At 34.0% G+C, this 19,087-nt stretch overlaps 4 protein-coding genes and 1 non-coding gene across 9 annotated transcripts; 2 read left to right on the forward strand and 3 right to left on the reverse strand.

Annotated features, from left to right (window-relative positions):
* The first annotated feature begins 338 nt into the window (after positions 1–338).
* Positions 339–489, forward strand: LOC128293442 (U4 spliceosomal RNA). Its single transcript, XR_008283624.1, has one exon. It is a non-coding gene; the product is annotated as a U4 spliceosomal RNA (small nuclear RNA).
* LOC108452753 (uncharacterized) lies at positions 339–520 on the reverse strand. Its single transcript, XM_017750548.2, has one exon. The coding sequence runs from the start codon at positions 518–520 to the stop codon at positions 392–394; it is 129 nt and encodes a 42-aa protein (XP_017606037.1). The 3' UTR covers positions 339–391.
* On the forward strand, positions 339–3,975 carry LOC108452374 (high mobility group B protein 9). The gene is made up of 6 exons (XM_017750155.2): positions 339–1,758; positions 1,964–2,042; positions 2,151–2,313; positions 2,480–2,578; positions 3,197–3,555; positions 3,654–3,975. The coding sequence occupies exons 1-6, from the start codon at positions 1,583–1,585 to the stop codon at positions 3,768–3,770; spliced, it is 993 nt and encodes a 330-aa protein (XP_017605644.1). The 5' UTR covers positions 339–1,582; the 3' UTR covers positions 3,771–3,975.
* Positions 3,976–5,502: 1,527 nt separating this feature from the next.
* LOC108453409 (mechanosensitive ion channel protein 8-like) lies at positions 5,503–8,674 on the reverse strand. 2 transcript variants are annotated; one of them, XM_017751493.2, is made up of 5 exons: positions 7,066–8,664; positions 6,847–6,970; positions 6,469–6,762; positions 6,182–6,384; positions 5,503–6,101 (listed from the first exon to the last, which is right to left on the reverse strand). In XM_017751493.2, the coding sequence occupies exons 1-5, from the start codon at positions 8,499–8,501 to the stop codon at positions 5,813–5,815; spliced, it is 2,346 nt and encodes a 781-aa protein (XP_017606982.1). In that variant the 5' UTR covers positions 8,502–8,664; the 3' UTR covers positions 5,503–5,812. The 2 variants fall into 2 exon arrangements, with proteins under 2 accessions (XP_017606982.1, XP_052884041.1); XM_053028081.1 differs by having other exon boundaries at positions 6,469–6,970; positions 7,066–8,674.
* Positions 8,675–10,358: 1,684 nt separating this feature from the next.
* On the reverse strand, positions 10,359–17,683 carry LOC108453410 (serine/threonine-protein kinase STY46-like). 4 transcript variants are annotated; one of them, XM_053028082.1, is made up of 16 exons: positions 17,355–17,672; positions 16,796–17,221; positions 16,274–16,388; positions 15,984–16,081; positions 15,731–15,844; positions 15,147–15,201; positions 14,916–15,026; positions 14,583–14,633; positions 13,742–13,917; positions 13,561–13,668; positions 13,311–13,384; positions 13,021–13,196; positions 12,180–12,275; positions 11,282–11,362; positions 11,080–11,133; positions 10,473–10,837 (listed from the first exon to the last, which is right to left on the reverse strand). In XM_053028082.1, exons 2-16 carry the CDS (start codon positions 16,987–16,989, stop codon positions 10,700–10,702), a joined length of 1,641 nt encoding a protein of 546 aa, XP_052884042.1. In that variant the 5' UTR covers positions 16,990–17,221; positions 17,355–17,672; the 3' UTR covers positions 10,473–10,699. The 4 variants fall into 4 exon arrangements, 2 of the variants coding, with proteins under 2 accessions (XP_017606983.1, XP_052884042.1); XM_017751494.2 differs by having other exon boundaries at positions 10,359–10,837; positions 16,796–17,683; XR_001866547.2 differs by lacking the exon at positions 10,473–10,837 and adding an exon at positions 11,876–11,974 and having other exon boundaries at positions 11,079–11,133; positions 16,796–17,671.
* Between the last annotated feature and the right edge of the window lie 1,404 nt (positions 17,684–19,087).

Consider the following 19,087-nt stretch of genomic DNA (forward strand, 5'->3'; position numbering starts at 1 on the left):
AGGTCGAAGCCTACTGATGGACTGAGTCTTAAATTTATAGATAAAATAAAGATTATGAGCTGGAATCCTCGTTTGGAATCGTAAATGATAATTGGTACAGATACTAGTGAATCTGATTTATATGAAAGAGTGAAGTTGAATTGAAGAATACCCATGCAAAAGCTTTCTCATCTCCCATTTTGCGACTTCAAAACTAGAATCAAGTAAGGTTGAATGCCACAGGGAGAGAGCGGCTGATAAGATCAGGGAAGTGATGCTATAAATCCCACATCACTTGAGAATATGCTGCTGATGGTTCCTAAGTCCTATAAAAGGACAACGGCGAGCTGGGCTTAACCATCTTTGCGCTTGGGGCAATGACGCAGCTTATGAGGTTCTAACCGAGGCGCGTCTATTGCTGGTTGAAAACTATTTCCAAACCCCCTCTTAGGCCTGGGCTTGCCCCTGGCCTTCGAGAATTTCTGGAAGGGCTCCCTTCGGGGTAAAGCCTACAATATCTAGTATAAGCCTGAGCTAACATTAGTGGTAATAAAATGGTTCCAGTTATTCGAGACTTTCCTGGGCCAAATAGTGCTCTGCGTTGAATGATCCACTGGATATCCAAGTGGTCTGTTTCCCATATAAATGAAGTCTCAGTTGAATACTTCCGATTTTACTAGACAGCTATTCTAGTCACCAGGGGCGGCGAAGACAGGCCCAAAAATGGCAAATTTATAACATAATCTCTTCAAAATTTGAAAAAAAATGGCAAAGTGATAAAATGAGAAAATTATACTTCAACCCTTAAAAAATTTATTATTCTTTTTTCTAGCTTTTCAAAGTCAAGCTTACTGAAAGGCTGATATACGTTATTTCAATCGGCATATAAAAGAAGTTCAACGGATATAAAGATGACCCAGTACTACCAGCCAAGTAGAAAGCAATTTGACCAAAGATCAAGAGACAAGTAAAAGAAAGGTTTGGAGCTTTTTAAGACATTTGATTTGTTATAAATCTACGATGGAGATGCCTTTTTCAACCCATCAAAAGCGTACGCTGCTGCACTACAGAACTGGAACCCAAAAAAAGACTATATGCCAGATATCTTCCAACAGAGGTACGCTAAGATATGTTCAGAAAATCATCAGAACAAGAAGCGCAAGTGCATGTCATCGTTTGGAGAAAGCAAAACCAGAAAGAGCAAATCAAATTCGACCTTGCAGCTGCAGAGATGTCAGGCTTCGAATGACACGAGAGAAAAAGATAGAGGGTAAGATAGAGGGTGAAAAGAAAAACCAGTGTATAATAAATAATGAACATAGCCGGTGTAATTTAATAACCCCATTAGGACCTTATTCTTCATTGGTTGGCCACTCCAAATCCCCAGAAAAAGCCGATTTTGCGTAATCCTTACTTGCTCAAGCGTCCAAAAGACCCCGTTTCTTTAATTTCAGCTTTTTTTTTCTGCCCTTCCTTAATTATAATCTTATCACCAAATCATCTACTATTCTTCTCTTTGTCATTATCCTCCATAAAGTAGAACTAGTATTCCCTCTCGCACTTCTTTGTTTCTTTCGTCTGGTTTCTCCGGTGACCACCATTAATGGACAGTGGCAGCAAAACAACTCCTCCTTCCGTGAAAGCCAAGGGTCGAAATGGGGTTGTTGAGAAGAAAGAGTACCCGGATTCTCTTACCTCTCATGAGGAAGTTGTTAAGGACCCTATCGTTTTCTGGGATACTCTCAGGCGCTTTCATTTCATCATGGGCACCAAGTTCATGTAATTCTCATCCTTTTCTCGGTTCTCCTTTTTTTTTTTTTTCTTTGGAGAGTAACTCTGGTGCTGATTATGTATTAGATATATGAAAATGTAATGCGTTTTCTTGAACTTATCAAATTTACACTGTTACTCCTTTAAAGAAAGGTAATGTCTTTTCATGCTCCTTTGCATTTATCTTTGTTTTGACGGCTTCTGTATTTTAAAGGATTCCTGTGATTGGAGGAAAGGAGCTAGATTTACATGTTCTGTATGTAGAAGCCACCAAAAGGGGTGGTTATGAGAAGGTTATCCTTTTTCATATTTTTTTCTTGCGATTTTCATCTAAATGCCACCATCATGTAAAGTGTAAAACATCTCACCAACCTTTTGCTTTGATTGCTATGGCTGAGTAGGTAGTTTCAGAGAAGAAATGGAGGGAAGTGGGAAGTGTTTTCAAGTTCTCTCCAACGACGACGAGTGCATCTTTCGTGCTTAGAAAACACTACTTCAGCCTTCTTTACCATTACGAACAGGTTCATTTTTTTAAGATGAAGGGTCCTCTCAACACTCCTACAGGTATGTGTTTTTATTTTTATTTTTTGCATATGCTTGTTTTTATTGCATGGATTTTTCCTTGTTTTTCTTTCTTTTGTAGCAGACAACTGTTATTTGATCTTACCCTCTTTGTTCCCTTGTGGTTTTAGTAATTCATGTATGACTCTAATGCTCTATGTTTGTGCAGTTGCATCTCCTGTCAACGACCCTTCATGCAGGCCTGAACTGGCTCTCGTGGAATATTCCCCTCAACCGACAAGAGAATCCCCAGATCCACTTATTGAAGGTGCTTCCTTTTTTCCCATATTAATCCTCTAATTTCTCCATTTTATTATTTTCAATAGGGAAAGGTACGAGAGGATAGAGTTAGTGTCATTCCCAATCCACACAACACAAATATGTTAAAATTTAATTTCTTTATGCCCCAAAATTCGGTTTGATTTATGAGTGTCAAATAGGCAAGGGTCATTATGATACCATAGAAATCTAGCTATTTTATTGGTAGGGTCTTTGATATTTAATCTGTATGTCGATAGCTTAGTGATTTCTCAATCTTATTTTTTCATTTGGGGTCCAGCTATGTTTATCCATAAGTTTATGGTAATATGTGGCTATGGTATTTATGATATTTGTATATTTTGCTGTCTCTATCTATGGTTTTCAGTGGCATGGTGTTACATAATAACCTAGCAAACATTTAGTTTCGCAAGGCATTTCATGTTAAAATTTGCACCCAACTGCTTCTGGAAGCAATGTGTAACATTGACATTTAACTTGGTTTAAATGGATTATTTCTAACTACATTTTGTTGAAACTCTTAATCAATAATGGTAGAATGCTGCTTTGAACATCTCCGGGCTTGCAATTGATTAGATAACCTTATCTGATATGGTTCTCTTTGTAGGAACTTCTTGTTTCTCAGTTACGGGAACGATCGAAGGGAAGTTCGATTGTGGTTATTTGATATCTGTGAGGTTGGGTTCCGAGGTTCTTAGTGGAGTGCTTTACCATCCACAACACCCAGTTTCTGAATATAGCAATGCCATTGTCCCATACAAGCAAGTTCGCAGCGCTCGCCATTCAAGGAGGAGGAGAAGCAGAAGGGCCGGGGACCCCAGCTATCCAAAACCGAATCGGAGTGGTTATAACTTTTTCTTTGCTGAAAAGCATTATAAACTCAAATCACTGTACCCCAACAGAGAGAGGGAGTTCACTAAAATGATAGGAGAGTCTTGGAACAGTCTCAGTCCAGAAGAAAGGATGGTAATTGCAAAACGATGAAAGAGATCTTATTTAGTGTCTCTTAATGCATACATTTTTTCCCCAATATGCTAATAGGAGTAAGAAGTTATTTTTTGTAGGTGTACCAGAACATTGGATTGAAAGACAAGGAAAGATACAGGAGAGAATTGAAAGAGTACAAAGAGAGACTGAAGCTGAGGCAGGAGGGTGGGGAAGTTGACAAACCTCATTACTAAAAGGGCTATGTAAATAATTATAACAACTGCTTCCTATATATTGGATGGCTTGCCTCCTATAGATGTTTTAGCTTTATAAATCATCTTTTTTATATATATGGAAGACTTGCATTCTAATCTCTACGCTTCTGATTTGCTGCGTTCAGAAGCGATGTTGGATTGAGGATTTGGTTTATTTTATTTATGCTACATCTTCATCTGGCAACGTGTCCACTAAATTTCTGTAGAATGGGTTGTAAATGCTTGGACTGTTTACCCCCGAATGGTCAAGATCTGCGTAATTGGTTAAAATAAAATTAAATAAAGGCGTTCAAAATATCCTTCTGGAGATTAAATAGAATTTTATTCTCCGATAGTTAAAAGAATATTTTTGAAAAAGTATAATTTAAAATTTCAGTGTTCAATATTATTGTTAAAAATATTTTGAGAAATAAAATGTATATTTTAAAAATATTATTATTAAGTAATAAATATGTATTTAAATAATATTTGAATTAGTTATATCATTATATTTTAATAAGAATATAAAAAATTATTATAATTTATTGTTAATATTTTAATATATAAAATATTAATTTTAAATGTTTTAAGTAATAAATATTAAATATATATAAACTTTAATTAGAATATAAAATTATATTTTAAATATTTAAATATAACTATTAAATATTTGTAATTAATATTTTAAAAATATTTTAAATTAATAATTTTAATACATTTGTATTTAAACACTAAAAAAATATTATGTTATTGGATGGGTTAAAAGTAATTAAAAAGTACTTTTAAGAGAAAAATTAAAATATAAAACTTTTTTTCCAGAAAATACTTTTGAAAAAGTAAAAATTTAGCAAAAAATAAGTTGTTTAGCACAATCTTCCTTCTAAAATTACTTTTAGAATCAAAAATATATTTTTTAAGCATTAGGGGAAAATCAAGACTCTTACAAGTTGGACATCTTTCTTAAGTTGCACCAATAATGTTGTGGGCTTTTCTACGGCTATGTTTGGGTTCTTGATTATGGGCTTGAGAATATTAGGTTTTGCCGAATCTACGGTGAAATATTATCATTTTTAAAGTGCTTGCATCAGAGTAGTGCCCTGTTGTCGTTCAGTCTTGGACAAAGTATTAGAAATTTATACACACTATTTTATATAGCAGGCAGAAAGAGATGCTTATACCTGCTTGTACCTATATTTTATGGCTAATTGTTTAATTTTTAGGAGAACATTATGGTCAACGAGATTATTTATTGTTTTTGGCTGTAGATACTTTGATTATAAAAAGTATTAAAGTTTAATGTTTTGTTTGTTCTATCTTTAATATAAAATTTAATTTATTAAGATATTTCATGTTAAATTATTAAAAAAAAAAGCGAAATTGTTATTGAATCTATTGATATGTTAAATCTTCAAGTTTTCTGTCTTTTTTTTAAAGATGATACCTAAAAAGTTAGTTATGAATAATTTAAAATTTTAACATTAATTTCTAATTAATCTATCAATTTAGAAATTTGTTACTAGAATATATAGACATATTTAACTTATAATTTATTTAATAACTGAAATCTATTTTAGATTATTTTCTTTTCTTTTCGGTTTTGGTTTTGGTTTTGGTTTTGGTTTTAACAGACTTTTGTTTTCTTTGGGCCTGTATGTTTTGGTTTGGGTCTGTTGGTTTTTTAGTCTTGTTGGTTTTAGTTTTTTTTTTAGCATAATAATAAAAGCACAATCCCTTTCTTAATATATATATATATATATATATCTGTGATTATTCTTGTTATATATATACATGCCACTTCGATATTATCTAACATAATCATTTGTCTTCACAAAATGTTATTCAACTCTTTGTACCATCCTCCCCAAAACATACAGTAAATCTATACCCATCTATATTTAGAGGCTATCCCCCAAGTCATGGGATGAGACAGTGCTTTGTTTTGTCTTGAACTTACTATCTAGTAGACAGAAAGATGGATATTGAACCAACAGTGCTCTCAAACTCCCACCAAGATTATTAAATCTTCTACACCAGTAATTAGCTTAGCTAAGACAAGTACTCCAATTTGAAGGCAGCCTGTGTGAAACCAAATTAGGCATGTTCCTCACATTCACATCCATAGGCAGCAACCGATATTCAATGTCAAGCTCTTTAAGTATTTTAATCGTTTCTTCAAGTAAATGGCCTCTCCTAATCCATCTCTCCGCCATGTTTTGGTAGTTCATTTTGTGCTTCGACGATACCGAAAACTTCAGCTTGTTCATCTCTTCTACATCCGTGACAACCAGCAGTGGGTTACGATGCCAGTGGTGCTCCCTGCTCTCTATGTACCTGGAAATTGCACCCTTTCCGTATTAGTAAACCTCAAATGCTTAGACATTTGTTTAGCTAAATCAAGAAGCTTTATTTACCCAATAATTCTTTCTTTCATGGTGGCAATCTTCTCTGGTGGAGTTGAAACATGGATGCAAAATTGAAGTGTTTCAACCATGTCTGGACTTCGGTAGAAGTTTCCGATGGGCTTGGTAGACAATAAGCTGTTCGGATATACAAGCTTTTGGCCATCATACCTTAAGAACACTGTGGTTAATATATTCATTTCTTCTACTACCATCTGAGGCCCAAATCAGCAAACGTTAGTAATCAACACACTGACCCTGGAGACAAAGGAAAAGGAGGCAAGTGGTTTTTTTATTACCTGCACTCCATCCACCTCGCAGCGATCACCCACATCGAATGGATGCATAATGAATAAAAAGATTATTGCTTCAAATACAGTCTTGCATGTATTCCCGAAGATAAACACCACCAAAAGAAGTTGTGAGCTTATGAAAACAAGGAAGTGGGAGACAGGGATTCCTAGTATGATGAGCCAAATTATGATAATGATAATGGCTACTACGATGTTCAACATGTTGTGGAGTTCATCCACGGCAGTTTTTGTGTCATTTAGGGACAATGCAAGTGCTTTTCGGTCTCTGAAGGCATTGACCTTGAAGATGAAAAAAAGGTCTTTTAGTGTGTCTCTAAACAACTTAAGACAAAAGAAAAAAGAAGGGAATTCCACTCCCATTACCAGCCAATTGGTGAGAGATGCCTTGTTGATTTCTTCGTCTTCACTTCCTGCTCCGAAGACTTGCAATGCCTTTATAGCTTCATCTCGACCCATAAAGCGCATAAGGTCTGTAATGTAAATGTATCTGATAGGAGATTTATGCCATTAAGTTATCAGCATTACAGCATCATTGGACATTAAACAGTTACAAGTTTGAGGCAAGGGAAAGAGGAACTTTACTGAGACTCTGGCTTAGCAACATTCTGGAAAATCTTGTTAGCTGCTTCGTTTGCTTGGTGTTCACTTCTAATCTGCACTGATGATTCATCATCTCTCTCACAGTTGAGTATCTGCTCATCCAGGGTAGTCAAGTTCCTGCGGCTAACCATATTAATCATCCTCCTCATATTCCAAGCTGATATATTCTTCTGATTCAGCTTCTGAAGGTGGTCGAGTTGGATATTCTCAGCTTTCCTCTTAGATATTAGCTTTGAAATCCTGGGACTATTCTTGACCTTACTGGTTTTTTGTGCTGCCTCAGTCCTTGGAGGAAGGGTGCTGGTATTTTGTGAGTCCTCAATCTCGGGTTCATTATCCTGTTCTTCTTCTTTGTCAAACAAGGGAGGACCAGAGAGTATCTCAAGGACGTGTTGATTGAAAAGAGCTTCCTGGATCCTGTCAAAGAAGGTTTTTACATGGAATGATGAAGCAAGGACTTTAACAAGGAGGGTTTTGACGAGCCATATCAAGGTAGCCACCAAGAAACATATGAGAATCTTGGTTACGTATGGTAACACCTTGCTGTCGGTCTCCTCCTGGACTTTGTCATTTATTATCAAACGCCACACCAGCAATACGAGACCTAACCAGAGGCTGTTCTGAACAGGTTTTCTCAATCCATACACGAAATAGAGAACTCGTTTTCGCAGAAGAAAATTGCGCTCGATGAGGATCACAACTAATCGGATTCCCCATCCCGAAACAAGTCGTCCACAGATTAATGCCAAAACCATTATCTCCCATTTCCATAACTGAAGGTCACAAAGCCTTAGACTTTTGATACCAGGGATGGAGACACTACAAACTAAGGCTGCTATAATTAGAACCAGACTTAACCACTGAAGTATCGTCAGTAAATTGAACTTCAGTGCCTTGTATTCATCTGGATTGTCTCCCTCGTCATTGTTATTTTCTTTGAACTCGTCTTCAGAGTACATACTGTTGCTCCTTCCATATCGGTCCTCAAGTGGGTCAAGCAACCTGGACTTGGTTTTATTCACCAATTGCCTCCATGAGTTTTGACGAAGATAATCAGTTGAATCACACCTCAAAAACTGTCCTCCACCCAAACCAGAAGACCACTGGGGTGCTTGGCCTGAGACGTCCTTGCTCTTTTGCCTCACAGCTTCAGTCAACACTTCATGAAATGAAACTTTGGATTTCTTGGATGAACCTGAAGGTTGTTGAACCCTTGAGGTGTTGTTCCCATTTTCCTTGACAGCAGCATCGCTGCAGTCGTCTATGTTGACGACCACTTCTTCTCTCTGCTTGCGAGCATCAAAGGACTCTGCCGTATGACTGTCGTCGGAGTGAACCAGGAGAGGTTGCTGTTCAGGGTTTTGTTGCTGTTTTGCACTAGAACAGTATGATTTCAAAGACTTTCTCAAGGGTTCCATTTTTCAACTCCTTTGTGAGAAGAACTACTGACCATTGAATGCACCTTATAAATGGTAGGAGAATAGGGAGTTTTTCCGAGGGAAAAAAATGGAGAATTGTTAGCCGTTGAAAGACGATGGAGCCAAAGCCAAAATTGTATTCGTGAAAACACGCTTGTGTCGTGAGTCATGTGATTAGAAAGATTCCAAGAGCATATTTTTTGGTAATGGAGTCTTTTTCTTCTTTTTTTTCTGCCCTTGTGCCTAGCATAAATCCCCATATCGACCGAGAAATTCTCACGCAGATGCTTTTCTCTTGGAGCTCTAGTATTTACGATTCCACAATATATGGTGCTCTTCTAGTTTGGTTCCAGACTGAAGAGTCGGACACTTGAGTTACATTGTATCATTGAGTTATATAAGAACAAAACCAAGCCAAAAGAGTAGAAAATAAATTGAAAAATGAACAACAAAAGATTCGAGTTTCTGAACTCTGCTTAGAGTATTGTTGATAAAGACAGACAAAATAAAAAAGGGATAAAAAGCCTACACAATCGAATCCGATATCTTGAATGATCTTTATATCGACGGTACCATATGCATTGCATATATTCTCTCTACTTGAAAAAGCGTTCTTCAAATACGCATTCGAGTATTGACCAATAAGCTGTCACGTACGTGTTTATGGCCTTTGTCTAATTAGTGATTATTCGTTAACAAGAACCATCGAAAGAATAATTAAAATAATTTAACTGCCACCACATTGGGGAATCCACTGTCCAGCAGTAGAATATAACGTGGAACAGCATACCAATCTGTAGTTAGGAGTAAGCGTTCGATCAAATCGAATAAAAAAATTTAAGTTAATCGAGTTGACGAATCATATTTTATCATCTTAACTCGATTTGAAAATTTCTCAAATTAAGTTAAGTGAGATAGAATTCGAATAAAATCGAATTAAATATATTTGTTTGAGTTAAATTAAAAACATATTATAAGTTCTTATAATCACTGTCACCTATCATAATCAAATTTGTTATTAATTTTAATCCCTTATAATTTATTTATTAATCTTTTATATATGGGTTAACTTTTTGTTTGCTTAGTTGCTTCAATTATCCTTTTTATTCTTGTAACTATGTATTTTGAAATTAAAAATATATTAAATGTATAAAATGATTTTTAATAATAATTATTTTAAAGATAGAATGTTAAATTGATACCAACAAAATTTTAACACGAATATTTTATGCCATCATCAATAATTCAATTTTAGTAAAAATTTATTAAGATTCAATATGATAAAACAATTCAACAATATAAATAGTATAAAATGTGAAATTTAATTTAATAATATAAATAGTAGATATAAATAAAATTATTATTATTTAGGTTTAATAATTTTTTGGATAATTTTAATTTTTATTTAGGGGTAAAGGTGAAAAATAAAAGTTTAGAGAGAAACTAAAAAGTTTTGAAGGTTGAGGGAGTAAAATGTTTGGGGGGAAATAAATGGGAGGATTAAAATTTTAGGAGGGAAATATTCAAAAAAAAAAAAAAGAGGGAAGGGGTAATCGGTTTGGGATAGAAAGGGGTGAGATGAGAGGGGAACAAAAGTTATGGAGAAAAAATAGGAAAGAGTAAAAGTTTTAAGAGGAAAATGAAAAGATTTAAAAGTTTTGAGGTAATAATGTAAATTATTATAGTTTAATATTCGGTTATTCAAATTCAAAAACCAAACTCAATTTGAACTCGAAATTTAAAAAAAAATTCGAGTTAACTCGAATAACTCGATTAATTTAAATAACTCAATTCATTCAACTTGAAATTTAAAAAAAAAATTATTTTTTTGAGTCAAATCAAGTGCAAAAACTGGAGTAGACCATCAAGCAATTGCATCTCCACTTTTTTCTTCTTAAGTGCAAAAACTAGAGAGAATATATATTCAAAGATGGCAATAATAAGTTGTCATGTAGCTTTGATGTCCATCACTTAAGAAAAATCGTTTAAATCCACGTGGAAAGAAAAAAGAAAAAAGAATGTATATTACAGGCTACAAATTCCATCTTTCTGGATTCCTGGACTAAAAGCTGTTTCATATGTTCTTCGTGATTCACCTTCTGCCAATCCGCTTTTTTCTTGTCTGCAACTCTTTTCAAGGTTATCTAGTATTTATTAACAAAATGGGTAGGCAAATGATGGTTATCTGCAACTTTCCTTTATCTACTGGCTAAGTCTTCCAAAAGATTTGTTATTTCAGAAAATTCAGGTCGTAGAGATGGATCCTGTTGCCAGCATCTCTCCAGCAGCTCTACAAATTTTGGTCGAGTATACTGAGGAATAACAGGCCTTAGACCCTGAAATTCACACAAGGAAAGCTCTTCGTTGGTTCAAGCCTCTTATGCTGGGTAATCATGAACTTGAAATCTAGTAGTGAAACAATTACCAACTAACCTAAAAGACAATAACCCCCCTGAATATCACTAATTACTTCATGCATGCGAAAGAAGGAATAAGTAAATACATCTATGCAAGGATAATGGATATGCATGTCACTAAAACAGAATAGTTCTGCTAGTTCTATACTTTAAAAGAATACCTTCTGGACTACGCCCACCGCTGCTTGTAAGGGTGTTAAATTCTCGTATGGTAGCTGGCATCAATAACAAAAAGTAAAGGTTGGTTTTTTGGCCTGTAAAACCAAATACTAGAAGAACAAATAACAAAAAAGAACCTTAAGATGAAGATAAAGTAACTTTCAGTGGTGCTTTCTTTCAGAAAAAATATTGCCAAAGAATTACCTTTCCAGTAAGCATTTCCCATAGCACGACTCCAAAACTAAAAACATCAGCCTTGTGATCATAAGGTTTGTGTTCAATCACCTTCCATGGACCAAGAGCAGATAATATGTCAGAGAGCTGGATGAAACTGCTAAAGCAAATAATATTAATCATCAATACAGTCATGGGTCTAGAATGTCATCAAAAGAGTCATCTCTCATAAATTATAGTGTGCGCTCAATGAAATAGTTAAAACAAAGCTGAATTGGTTATGCAACACTTAGTTGTAGTGCTGCATTAACAATAATCAGATTTGAATTTCAAGATCTGCTTATACTATAGTTGTAAACAAATGAATTAAGGCCTGGAAACTGAAACAAGAAACATAAGATCCACAACTTTAACCCAGAAAAAAATTGAAGACAGAAACATAAGATTGTCTTAAAACCGAAAAAGGAATAGAAAATCTGGAAGGTCATCAACAAAAACAATTCTCAACTTGGTTTAAGTCATTAAAGCTATGCACCAACAAAAAACTAACTCGATAAAACCTTTCTCCTAGTTCTACTCTACTTGTGTTCATTTTTTGTTTATGAGACCGTCACCTCTTACAACCTCAACTCAAGCTCCGGTAAATGCAGCATAACCCTTGCTGACCTTCAATTTTCACCACAGCAAACAATCCCTTAAATCCTTCACCTATTCAAGCATTCACTGAAAAGCAATTTAAACAGCCCTTAGTGGCCATTAAATGATTTTACAAAGGCCCGTTTAGGGCAAGCATCCTGTGGATTGCATGCTAGAACTGGCTTTAAAAAAACTCGATTTGTTATGGACTGATATTGCGGACATTCAATTTTGACAAAGTAACCCAAATGTTAAATATCCAGGAATGAATGAACTCTACAAGAATACCAACCTCTGGAGCCATCCAACGATATGTTCCTGTTTCAGCAGTCATCACACCTGGCTGAGCTTGCACCCTGGCAACACCAAAATCAGCTATCTTGACCACCTGCGACAAAAAAAAAAAGAAGAAGAAAGATTGAAATCAGGGACCACCCAGCTAAATAAATGTGCATATATAAAGCATAAACATAAACTAAAGGAAAAAAATGAACCAAAACAGGTCAATACTTCATGTTATAAGCAACTAATTCTTCCTCACTCCAAAAATATTAAATTTCTCTATTAGAAAACTTTTCCTAGTTTAATACGTTGAGCTTTGTTTATTGAGAGAAAGATGATCAAGATTCTACATCCGCAAATCTAACAACAGCCATGTTCCCCCCTTTTCTTCCCCAACATACTACTAACCAGTGCTAATTCTTCTCAAATCATAATCCTCAAGGTAGTACTCTTTTAAACCAAAATTTTATCAATACTATATATAAAAGTAACACTTCAAAGGTGCAAATAGTGAATGACATTATTTACTCTTATAATTTATTAATTAATAGTTTTAACTTTAATTATTGATTTTCTATTAATTTAAAAAATTCAGTCATTTTAATTTTTTCTTTTATACATAGCCTTTATTGAGATAAACTTTTCTGAAATGAAAAGCATCTAATCATAAATTTTATACATTAAAATAATTAATATTGACCTATTATATCATGTACATGTGAATTACTTGTAGTTTAAACTAGTGACTTAAAAGCCTTGAGTTACCTCCATATCCGTCAAACTTTTAGTTATTTTGCGCATTAAAGGCAACAAATTTGTAAATAAATAACAAAAACACGTGCATCTCTTACTCCATTTTCATCCATCAAAAGATTGGCAGCTTTCAAATCTCTATGCATTATACCATTTTGATGCAAGTAGCTCATTCCCTCAGAAACATCAATTGCTAGTTTGAGTAATAATGGAAGCTTAAAACCAGATTTTTGTTTATGCAGAAGGTCGTAAATGCTTCCACCAGACATAAACTCTGAGAAAGGACCAAGAATATAAACTGAAATTGGAAATGAACTTTGAAAAGAAAATGAAAATTGCAAGTGTAGTCAGGCAACTAGGAATAAATAGAAAGTCGCATGAAATGAACCTGTCACAATGCACAGGTTAGGAGGGGTTGTACATGCACCGAAGAATTGAACAACATTCTTGTGCTGAATTTTCCTGTAAATTCAAGAAAAAAAGATGATTTCGTGATTGTATGGCATAGATATTAGTTTTTCTTTTCTTAAAGAATCCACAGGCAATTGAATTGGATCATCAAGAACAGGAAATATTATGGAAATGGAAAAGGAGATGAAGCAGAGCCTACAGTAATTACAAACTGTGATTGAACAGACCTCATGATATTAACTTCTTGAGTAAATTCCCTTCGGAGGTTCTCATTTAGATGCTCTATCCTAAGAACTTTGATAGCTACATCTTGACCATAAAAAGTACCTTTATACCTGCATTCGTCAAAATATGGTTCACAAGCACTATGCACAAACAAAGCATCACATTTAAGGATAAAGAACTCACAAATCACCATAGGAGCAGGAAGCCAATTTGCTTTCATACTTCAACAGGCTAGTATCAATTTCCCAAACATCATTTCCACTACCAGGCATGTTTACATGACTGGAGTTAAGTTTGTTTCCAGTTTTCTCTAGCTCCCTAACATGATTTATTGCATGAGATCTTACAGAGGAAAGCTTCTGCAAAGCAATTGAAACTATAAGATATCAATGCACTGATAGAAGACCACAATAAACAAGATATTTCAGTATTTTCCTCGATATGATTAACCTCTTTCTTTTAACAAAATAATACACAGCATATGTTGGAATGATAAAAGAAAAGGGGCACAGGCAGGAGCAAAAATAAAAGAATAATAAAAAATTTCAATTTGTTAAAACTTCCTAGAATATTAGGGCATATCCTCTGAATCAGAAATATAACATTAAATCACCAAACATTCATTGCACCGAATAACATGTACCGCACCTATATGTACACCAAATTTCATGGAACTGAAACATGGGTAATTTCTCGTTACCCATAAAAATAATCATCAATGTCGTAAGATAAATGTTAGTACAAAAGAATATATTTCCCATACTCACTTCAGGTGCTTTTCTTTGTTTGGTCGGGGAGGGTGGGGGAGTGGGGAGTGGGGAGTGGAGAGAATACTCACTTCAGTTAAAATACAAAAAATTAGATGATTTAAAATCCGATCAACCGAATGTCTTGGGTTCAACATAAACCATTATATAAAAGTAAAAGGTGACTAACAAATCGTCCTATTCTACCATTAGCAAGAAAGTGACATCAAAATAATGAATTATTATATAGTTATAAGAGAGATGACTGCTCAGCCTACCTCAACTTTGGATATCTCCTTTACCAATACATTTCTGAGCTGCTCGGTATCCTACAAACAACAAACATAAAAGTATGTCAATCACAATGAGAAATTGAAGGAGAAGCACACAATTTAGAAAAGTAAACGTCTAATCAGACGAGATGTAAGATAAAAAAAAAACTACTTCAAGACTATAATAAATCGGAAAGACAGAAAACATTGTGCTATAAATATGCTGCTTAAAAGACTGACGCACGTTCTATCATTACCATTAGAAACTTTGTGACGTTCTTCCCATGCAATAATGACTTGGTGTGATATAATATCAGAAGAGAAGAAAGAGTCCAGTACCTCAAGTGCCCAACCATCAACAACAAACACATCCAAGGAATAGCCATCTGTCGTGGAAAAAGCATGTGCTTCCCGAATGTTCAACCCAAGTTCAGACAATAAAGAAGTCAACTGAAATTTCAACATAATATATCTTTAAAAAATGAAATGAAAAATAACTACAGACCAGATATAATATCCAAAAATATCAATATAAGTATACAACTAGAATAAATGAGAGGCATTGACTACCTGTGCTAGAAGTTTTGGTTTGTCATTTGTTGAAATAGTGATCTCATGCATCAGCCTATCAAATTATGAATTAAACGGATTATCTCACAAACACTCAATACAGACTTCCACAAATAAATAGAAAAGACTAACTTTCAAAGTTTTATTCCTTTCATTCCCCAGTAAGAATCCGAAATAAATGGAAATGTTAAGGGAAAAACAAAATTAGATAGGAAACAAAAACAACATCGTTGACAATAAGGCATCTAACTCTGAATATACAAAGCAATGGAGAATCAGGGTACAAACACAGGTTTGCCCAGATGTTGAAAATAGTTTGCCACAGAATACAATGAGCACTTGAAGGATAATTTATTAACTAGGAAGACCTTATTTCTCCTCTGATTGTATCTTTTAACTCTTCTACTTTGCTTCAAAGAGGAACTGCAAAACCTTTATCATTGTGGTAGAAATTGCTTTATTGTAATAAATGAAGAATCAAGGCAGTTGTATACGCACAAAGTTCATAAATTGAATTTCTATCATACAAATGTATTAATCAAAAATGGCAACATGCAGAAGAGAGATGTTTTAGAAGTATTTACCGATAGTGAATTGGTCTAGCACTAAACATAACTTCCATGTCTTTAACCACTCTTTTAGCATTATGCACAAACTCAAGATCTGATGATGTGCCAAAGGCAGGTGGCGGATGCACCCTAAAGTAGAGGAAAAAGTAAAAGGAGGAGTAACAAAACATCGAGGAAATTAGACATTACAAGAAATTTAAGATATTTAAATTGACTATTTTGACTCCTTTAAAGAAAGAAGACCAAACAGATGTTTACATAACCATGCCTCTTTTTATTGGGATAATCTGAACACTGGGCATCAGCTTTTCCTGTAAACTTCATATGCACCGACTCAACCTGGCTTCCATCCATGGCAGAACGAAGCTGTATAAGAGAAACATTTGTAAAGATGAAGCTGGTAGAGCAAATCACTTTAATTCTTTCAAAGGATTATGATAAAACAACCAACATAAAAGAATTGCAACCCTTTCATCAACAAGTATCAAATATCAGTACATAATAACAAAGGGGCAAAGCGTAATCCGAAAGATGAATGAGAAGATCCAGCAAAAATACTTGCACAAGCCGAACTTGGATCGCAGGTCTGCCAGAAGGATCATGTGCCTTAGAAAGTAATCTTTTGTGCATAAGAACATCTTCTGCCCTCTCCACATTTACATCTAGTGCATACCTAAAACAAACAAATGAAGTACACCTTTAACTAATTAAATCTACGCCAAAAGAGCCAGTGAATGGTAATTCCAGTTAACTATCATTTCATGACAAAATAAGGGAAAAGCATGGTATTGTTGACGCTCAGGTTGGTAGCTAAGAAACCAATAACCAACAAATAAAAAATAAAAAAGAGTTAACGAACTCTGTTTAAACTTGCAGCCTCTTCTCTAAACGAAACCTCAGCAACGACTAACATCGAGTCGATATGGTTAATTTGCTGAATTCAGCTTCTCCTTTTCTTCGAGTCAACACACAACTATACTACCAAAACTTGAAATTCACTCACAAACCAAAATTCATCGAGTAACAAGCGAGGGGAAATGAAACGAATATATAGACAAGACGGGATCCGGTGTTGTTTACCTAGTAGGAAGTCTAGAGAAATGAGCCCAAAGTTCATCTTCAAAGGCAGGGAACGTTGACTCCTCAATATTCAAGTCCCTAAGTCGACAAAGAACTTCATTATACACTTCAATCTTTTCTCTCTGTTTTCGTCTCTGACTCGGCGCGAAATCCACCGCTCTACTACTGCAACTCTCCGTATCCGCCATTACCATAAAAAATCCAAAAAGAAGTCCTAATGATTTTTTTTTAAGAAAAAAAGATTGATTAAGAATCTAAAACGGTGGTTAAAATATTTTTTGCTATAGGATCAGAGTTGGATTAGCAACAAACGACAGCGATTATTTTTAAATTTAGCGAATGATGAAATCAGCATAGCGCAGCGTGCGCCCATAGGCTTCTCTTTTCGGCATCCCCTTCTCTCCCTGTGTTTCTCCTCCGCCCGTCCTTTTATAAAAATATACAAGAAGATAAAAATATACAAGAAGCTGATGAAATAAATTTGGATTGTGTTTGGGGGAAAAACAAAAAAAAATAAAGAAAATAAGGTTAAAGCAGTGGGGCATAATGCGCAACGCACCAGCACAAATCTACTCGGATTCTAACGATGCCATTGCTGCCTTGCTTTGCTTATATCACCACCCCCCCATATATATTAAAATTGCTAATAATAACGACTATACGTCATTTGATTTTGTTATTTTGTGCAGGTCCTGGTTATAGTTGGATTAATAAAATCCAATGTGCTAGGATGTGGACCTAAACCAATGGGACTTGTTTCTTTCCAGTCTCAGTCCACTACCTAATCTGCTCCATCTCCATGGAATCTTTCTCTAATCTCTTTCCTAATTTTCAAGTCTCTGATGAATATTCTGATTGGATTTACTATATCGTAACGTCATTTCATTATAAAAATACCCTTGTATTTTATAACAAATACAGGGTTGTGCTTGCTTTTGAAAGCAACGTGATATAGGGGGTGGCGGTCAAATCAACTTGTTTTTTTTTTCTATATTCAATTTCTATCATCTAATGCATTATCCATCCCAAAATTAATATATCCTCACTGCTTCTTATGTTCTCATTTTATATTGCATTGCGTTTAAATTCATGTACAAACAATTTATATTATATTATCACACACATTCACATACAGGTGAAAAATATATTTATTGAAATGATAAAATTAAAATTAAAAACTATCATGTTTTGACTTCAAATCCAATAAAATTTAGATTTTATATAAAAATATATAAAAGACAAAAACCCTGCATAATATATATATATATATATATATTTTTATTTTATAAAACTATTGAGTTATTTCCTAAATTAAGTTGAAACATGATTAAAGGATGACTCTTAATATATAACATAAATGTCACATATTTAAGATCCAATAAAATGTTTTATTTTTAATGTTAATTTTCACACACACGTGTGTAATGAATATATAATTATATACATTTGTGGCTCATTTACTAATTTATATTAACTCTTTTATTAAGTTTAAGTCATGAAAATAATTAAAATTTATTATTATTTCAAAGGACGGAATATTTTTGTTCTTTTATATAAAATTTAACAAAAGCCAAATTAAATATAAAAAAATACACATATGACATTGTAATATTTAAAACCCTAATTTCATCATTTCTATCAGAATATCATTTAATTTTACATGAAAAATTTTCACCCAAATTGTCGGCTATATTACCTTAGAGGGGTAACAAAGAAAAATCCTATACCTAATTTTTTTTTATTTTGAAATATTTAAATTTATTGGTGGTTTTGTTTATTTAGTTAAAAGTAATTTTACGAAAGTCATATTGTAAAATGTTAAAAGATGTTAACTGATTTCTTAAAAAGTTATTTTATAGTTGAGTTTGGTGACCAAATAACCAATGATAGATATATTAAATAATGTTGGGTATCTAAATAAAGTCAGAGGGCAGAATGTGAAATCTGGACCTATCATCAACAACCTATAGGAATCAAGGGTAGGGTGCAAAAGGCTCGGAGCCTGGGCCTGGGCTTTTCTAAAGCAGTATGTCATGTCTACAAATTGTTTTATTTTTTATTTTTTTTGCTGCCCATAAACCATTTGGCCTTATATTTTGATATTTTATCAAAGAATGTTAGCGTCAGGAGAATAAGCCAAAAAACTAAAAATACAAGACTTTAGTAATCTTCATATCTACTCCAACAAATTAAATATTCACTAAGTTTTAAATCCGTGGATACTATACTCCACTAAAACTTTTAAGGAATAAAACAATAATTTTAAAGGATACATCATCAGTAAAAATAAAG

This window comes from Gossypium arboreum, chromosome 5 (assembly GCF_025698485.1).
Source record: "Gossypium arboreum isolate Shixiya-1 chromosome 5, ASM2569848v2, whole genome shotgun sequence".
Classification (NCBI taxonomy): Eukaryota; Viridiplantae; Streptophyta; class Magnoliopsida; order Malvales; family Malvaceae; genus Gossypium; species Gossypium arboreum.

Coding starts and splice junctions, on each gene's coding strand:
- LOC108452753 (XM_017750548.2), bottom strand. CDS start 520: ATGTTAGCTCAGGCTTATACTAGATATTGTAGGCTTTACCCCGAAGGG.
- LOC108453409 (XM_053028081.1), bottom strand. CDS start 8,501: ATGGAACCCTTGAGAAAGTCTTTGAAATCATACTGTTCTAGTGCAAAA. Junction 6,971..7,065: donor GTTGCTAAGCCAGAGTCTCA/GTAAAGTTCCTC, acceptor ATCTCCTATCAG/ATACATTTACATTACAGACC. Junction 6,385..6,468: donor GCGAGGTGGATGGAGTGCAG/GTAATAAAAAAA, acceptor TTTGGGCCTCAG/ATGGTAGTAGAAGAAATGAA.
- LOC108452374 (XM_017750155.2), top strand. CDS start 1,583: ATGGACAGTGGCAGCAAAACAACTCCTCCTTCCGTGAAAGCCAAGGGT. Junction 2,314..2,479: donor TCCTCTCAACACTCCTACAG/GTATGTGTTTTT, acceptor ATGTTTGTGCAG/TTGCATCTCCTGTCAACGAC. Junction 2,579..3,196: donor CCCAGATCCACTTATTGAAG/GTGCTTCCTTTT, acceptor TTCTCTTTGTAG/GAACTTCTTGTTTCTCAGTT.
- LOC108453410 (XM_017751494.2), bottom strand. CDS start 16,989: ATGGTAATGGCGGATACGGAGAGTTGCAGTAGTAGAGCGGTGGATTTC. Junction 13,669..13,741: donor TCCTGCTCCTATGGTGATTT/GTGAGTTCTTTA, acceptor TGACGAATGCAG/GTATAAAGGTACTTTTTATG. Junction 11,363..12,179: donor ATCGTTGGATGGCTCCAGAG/GTTGGTATTCTT, acceptor GGTCCATGGAAG/GTGATTGAACACAAACCTTA.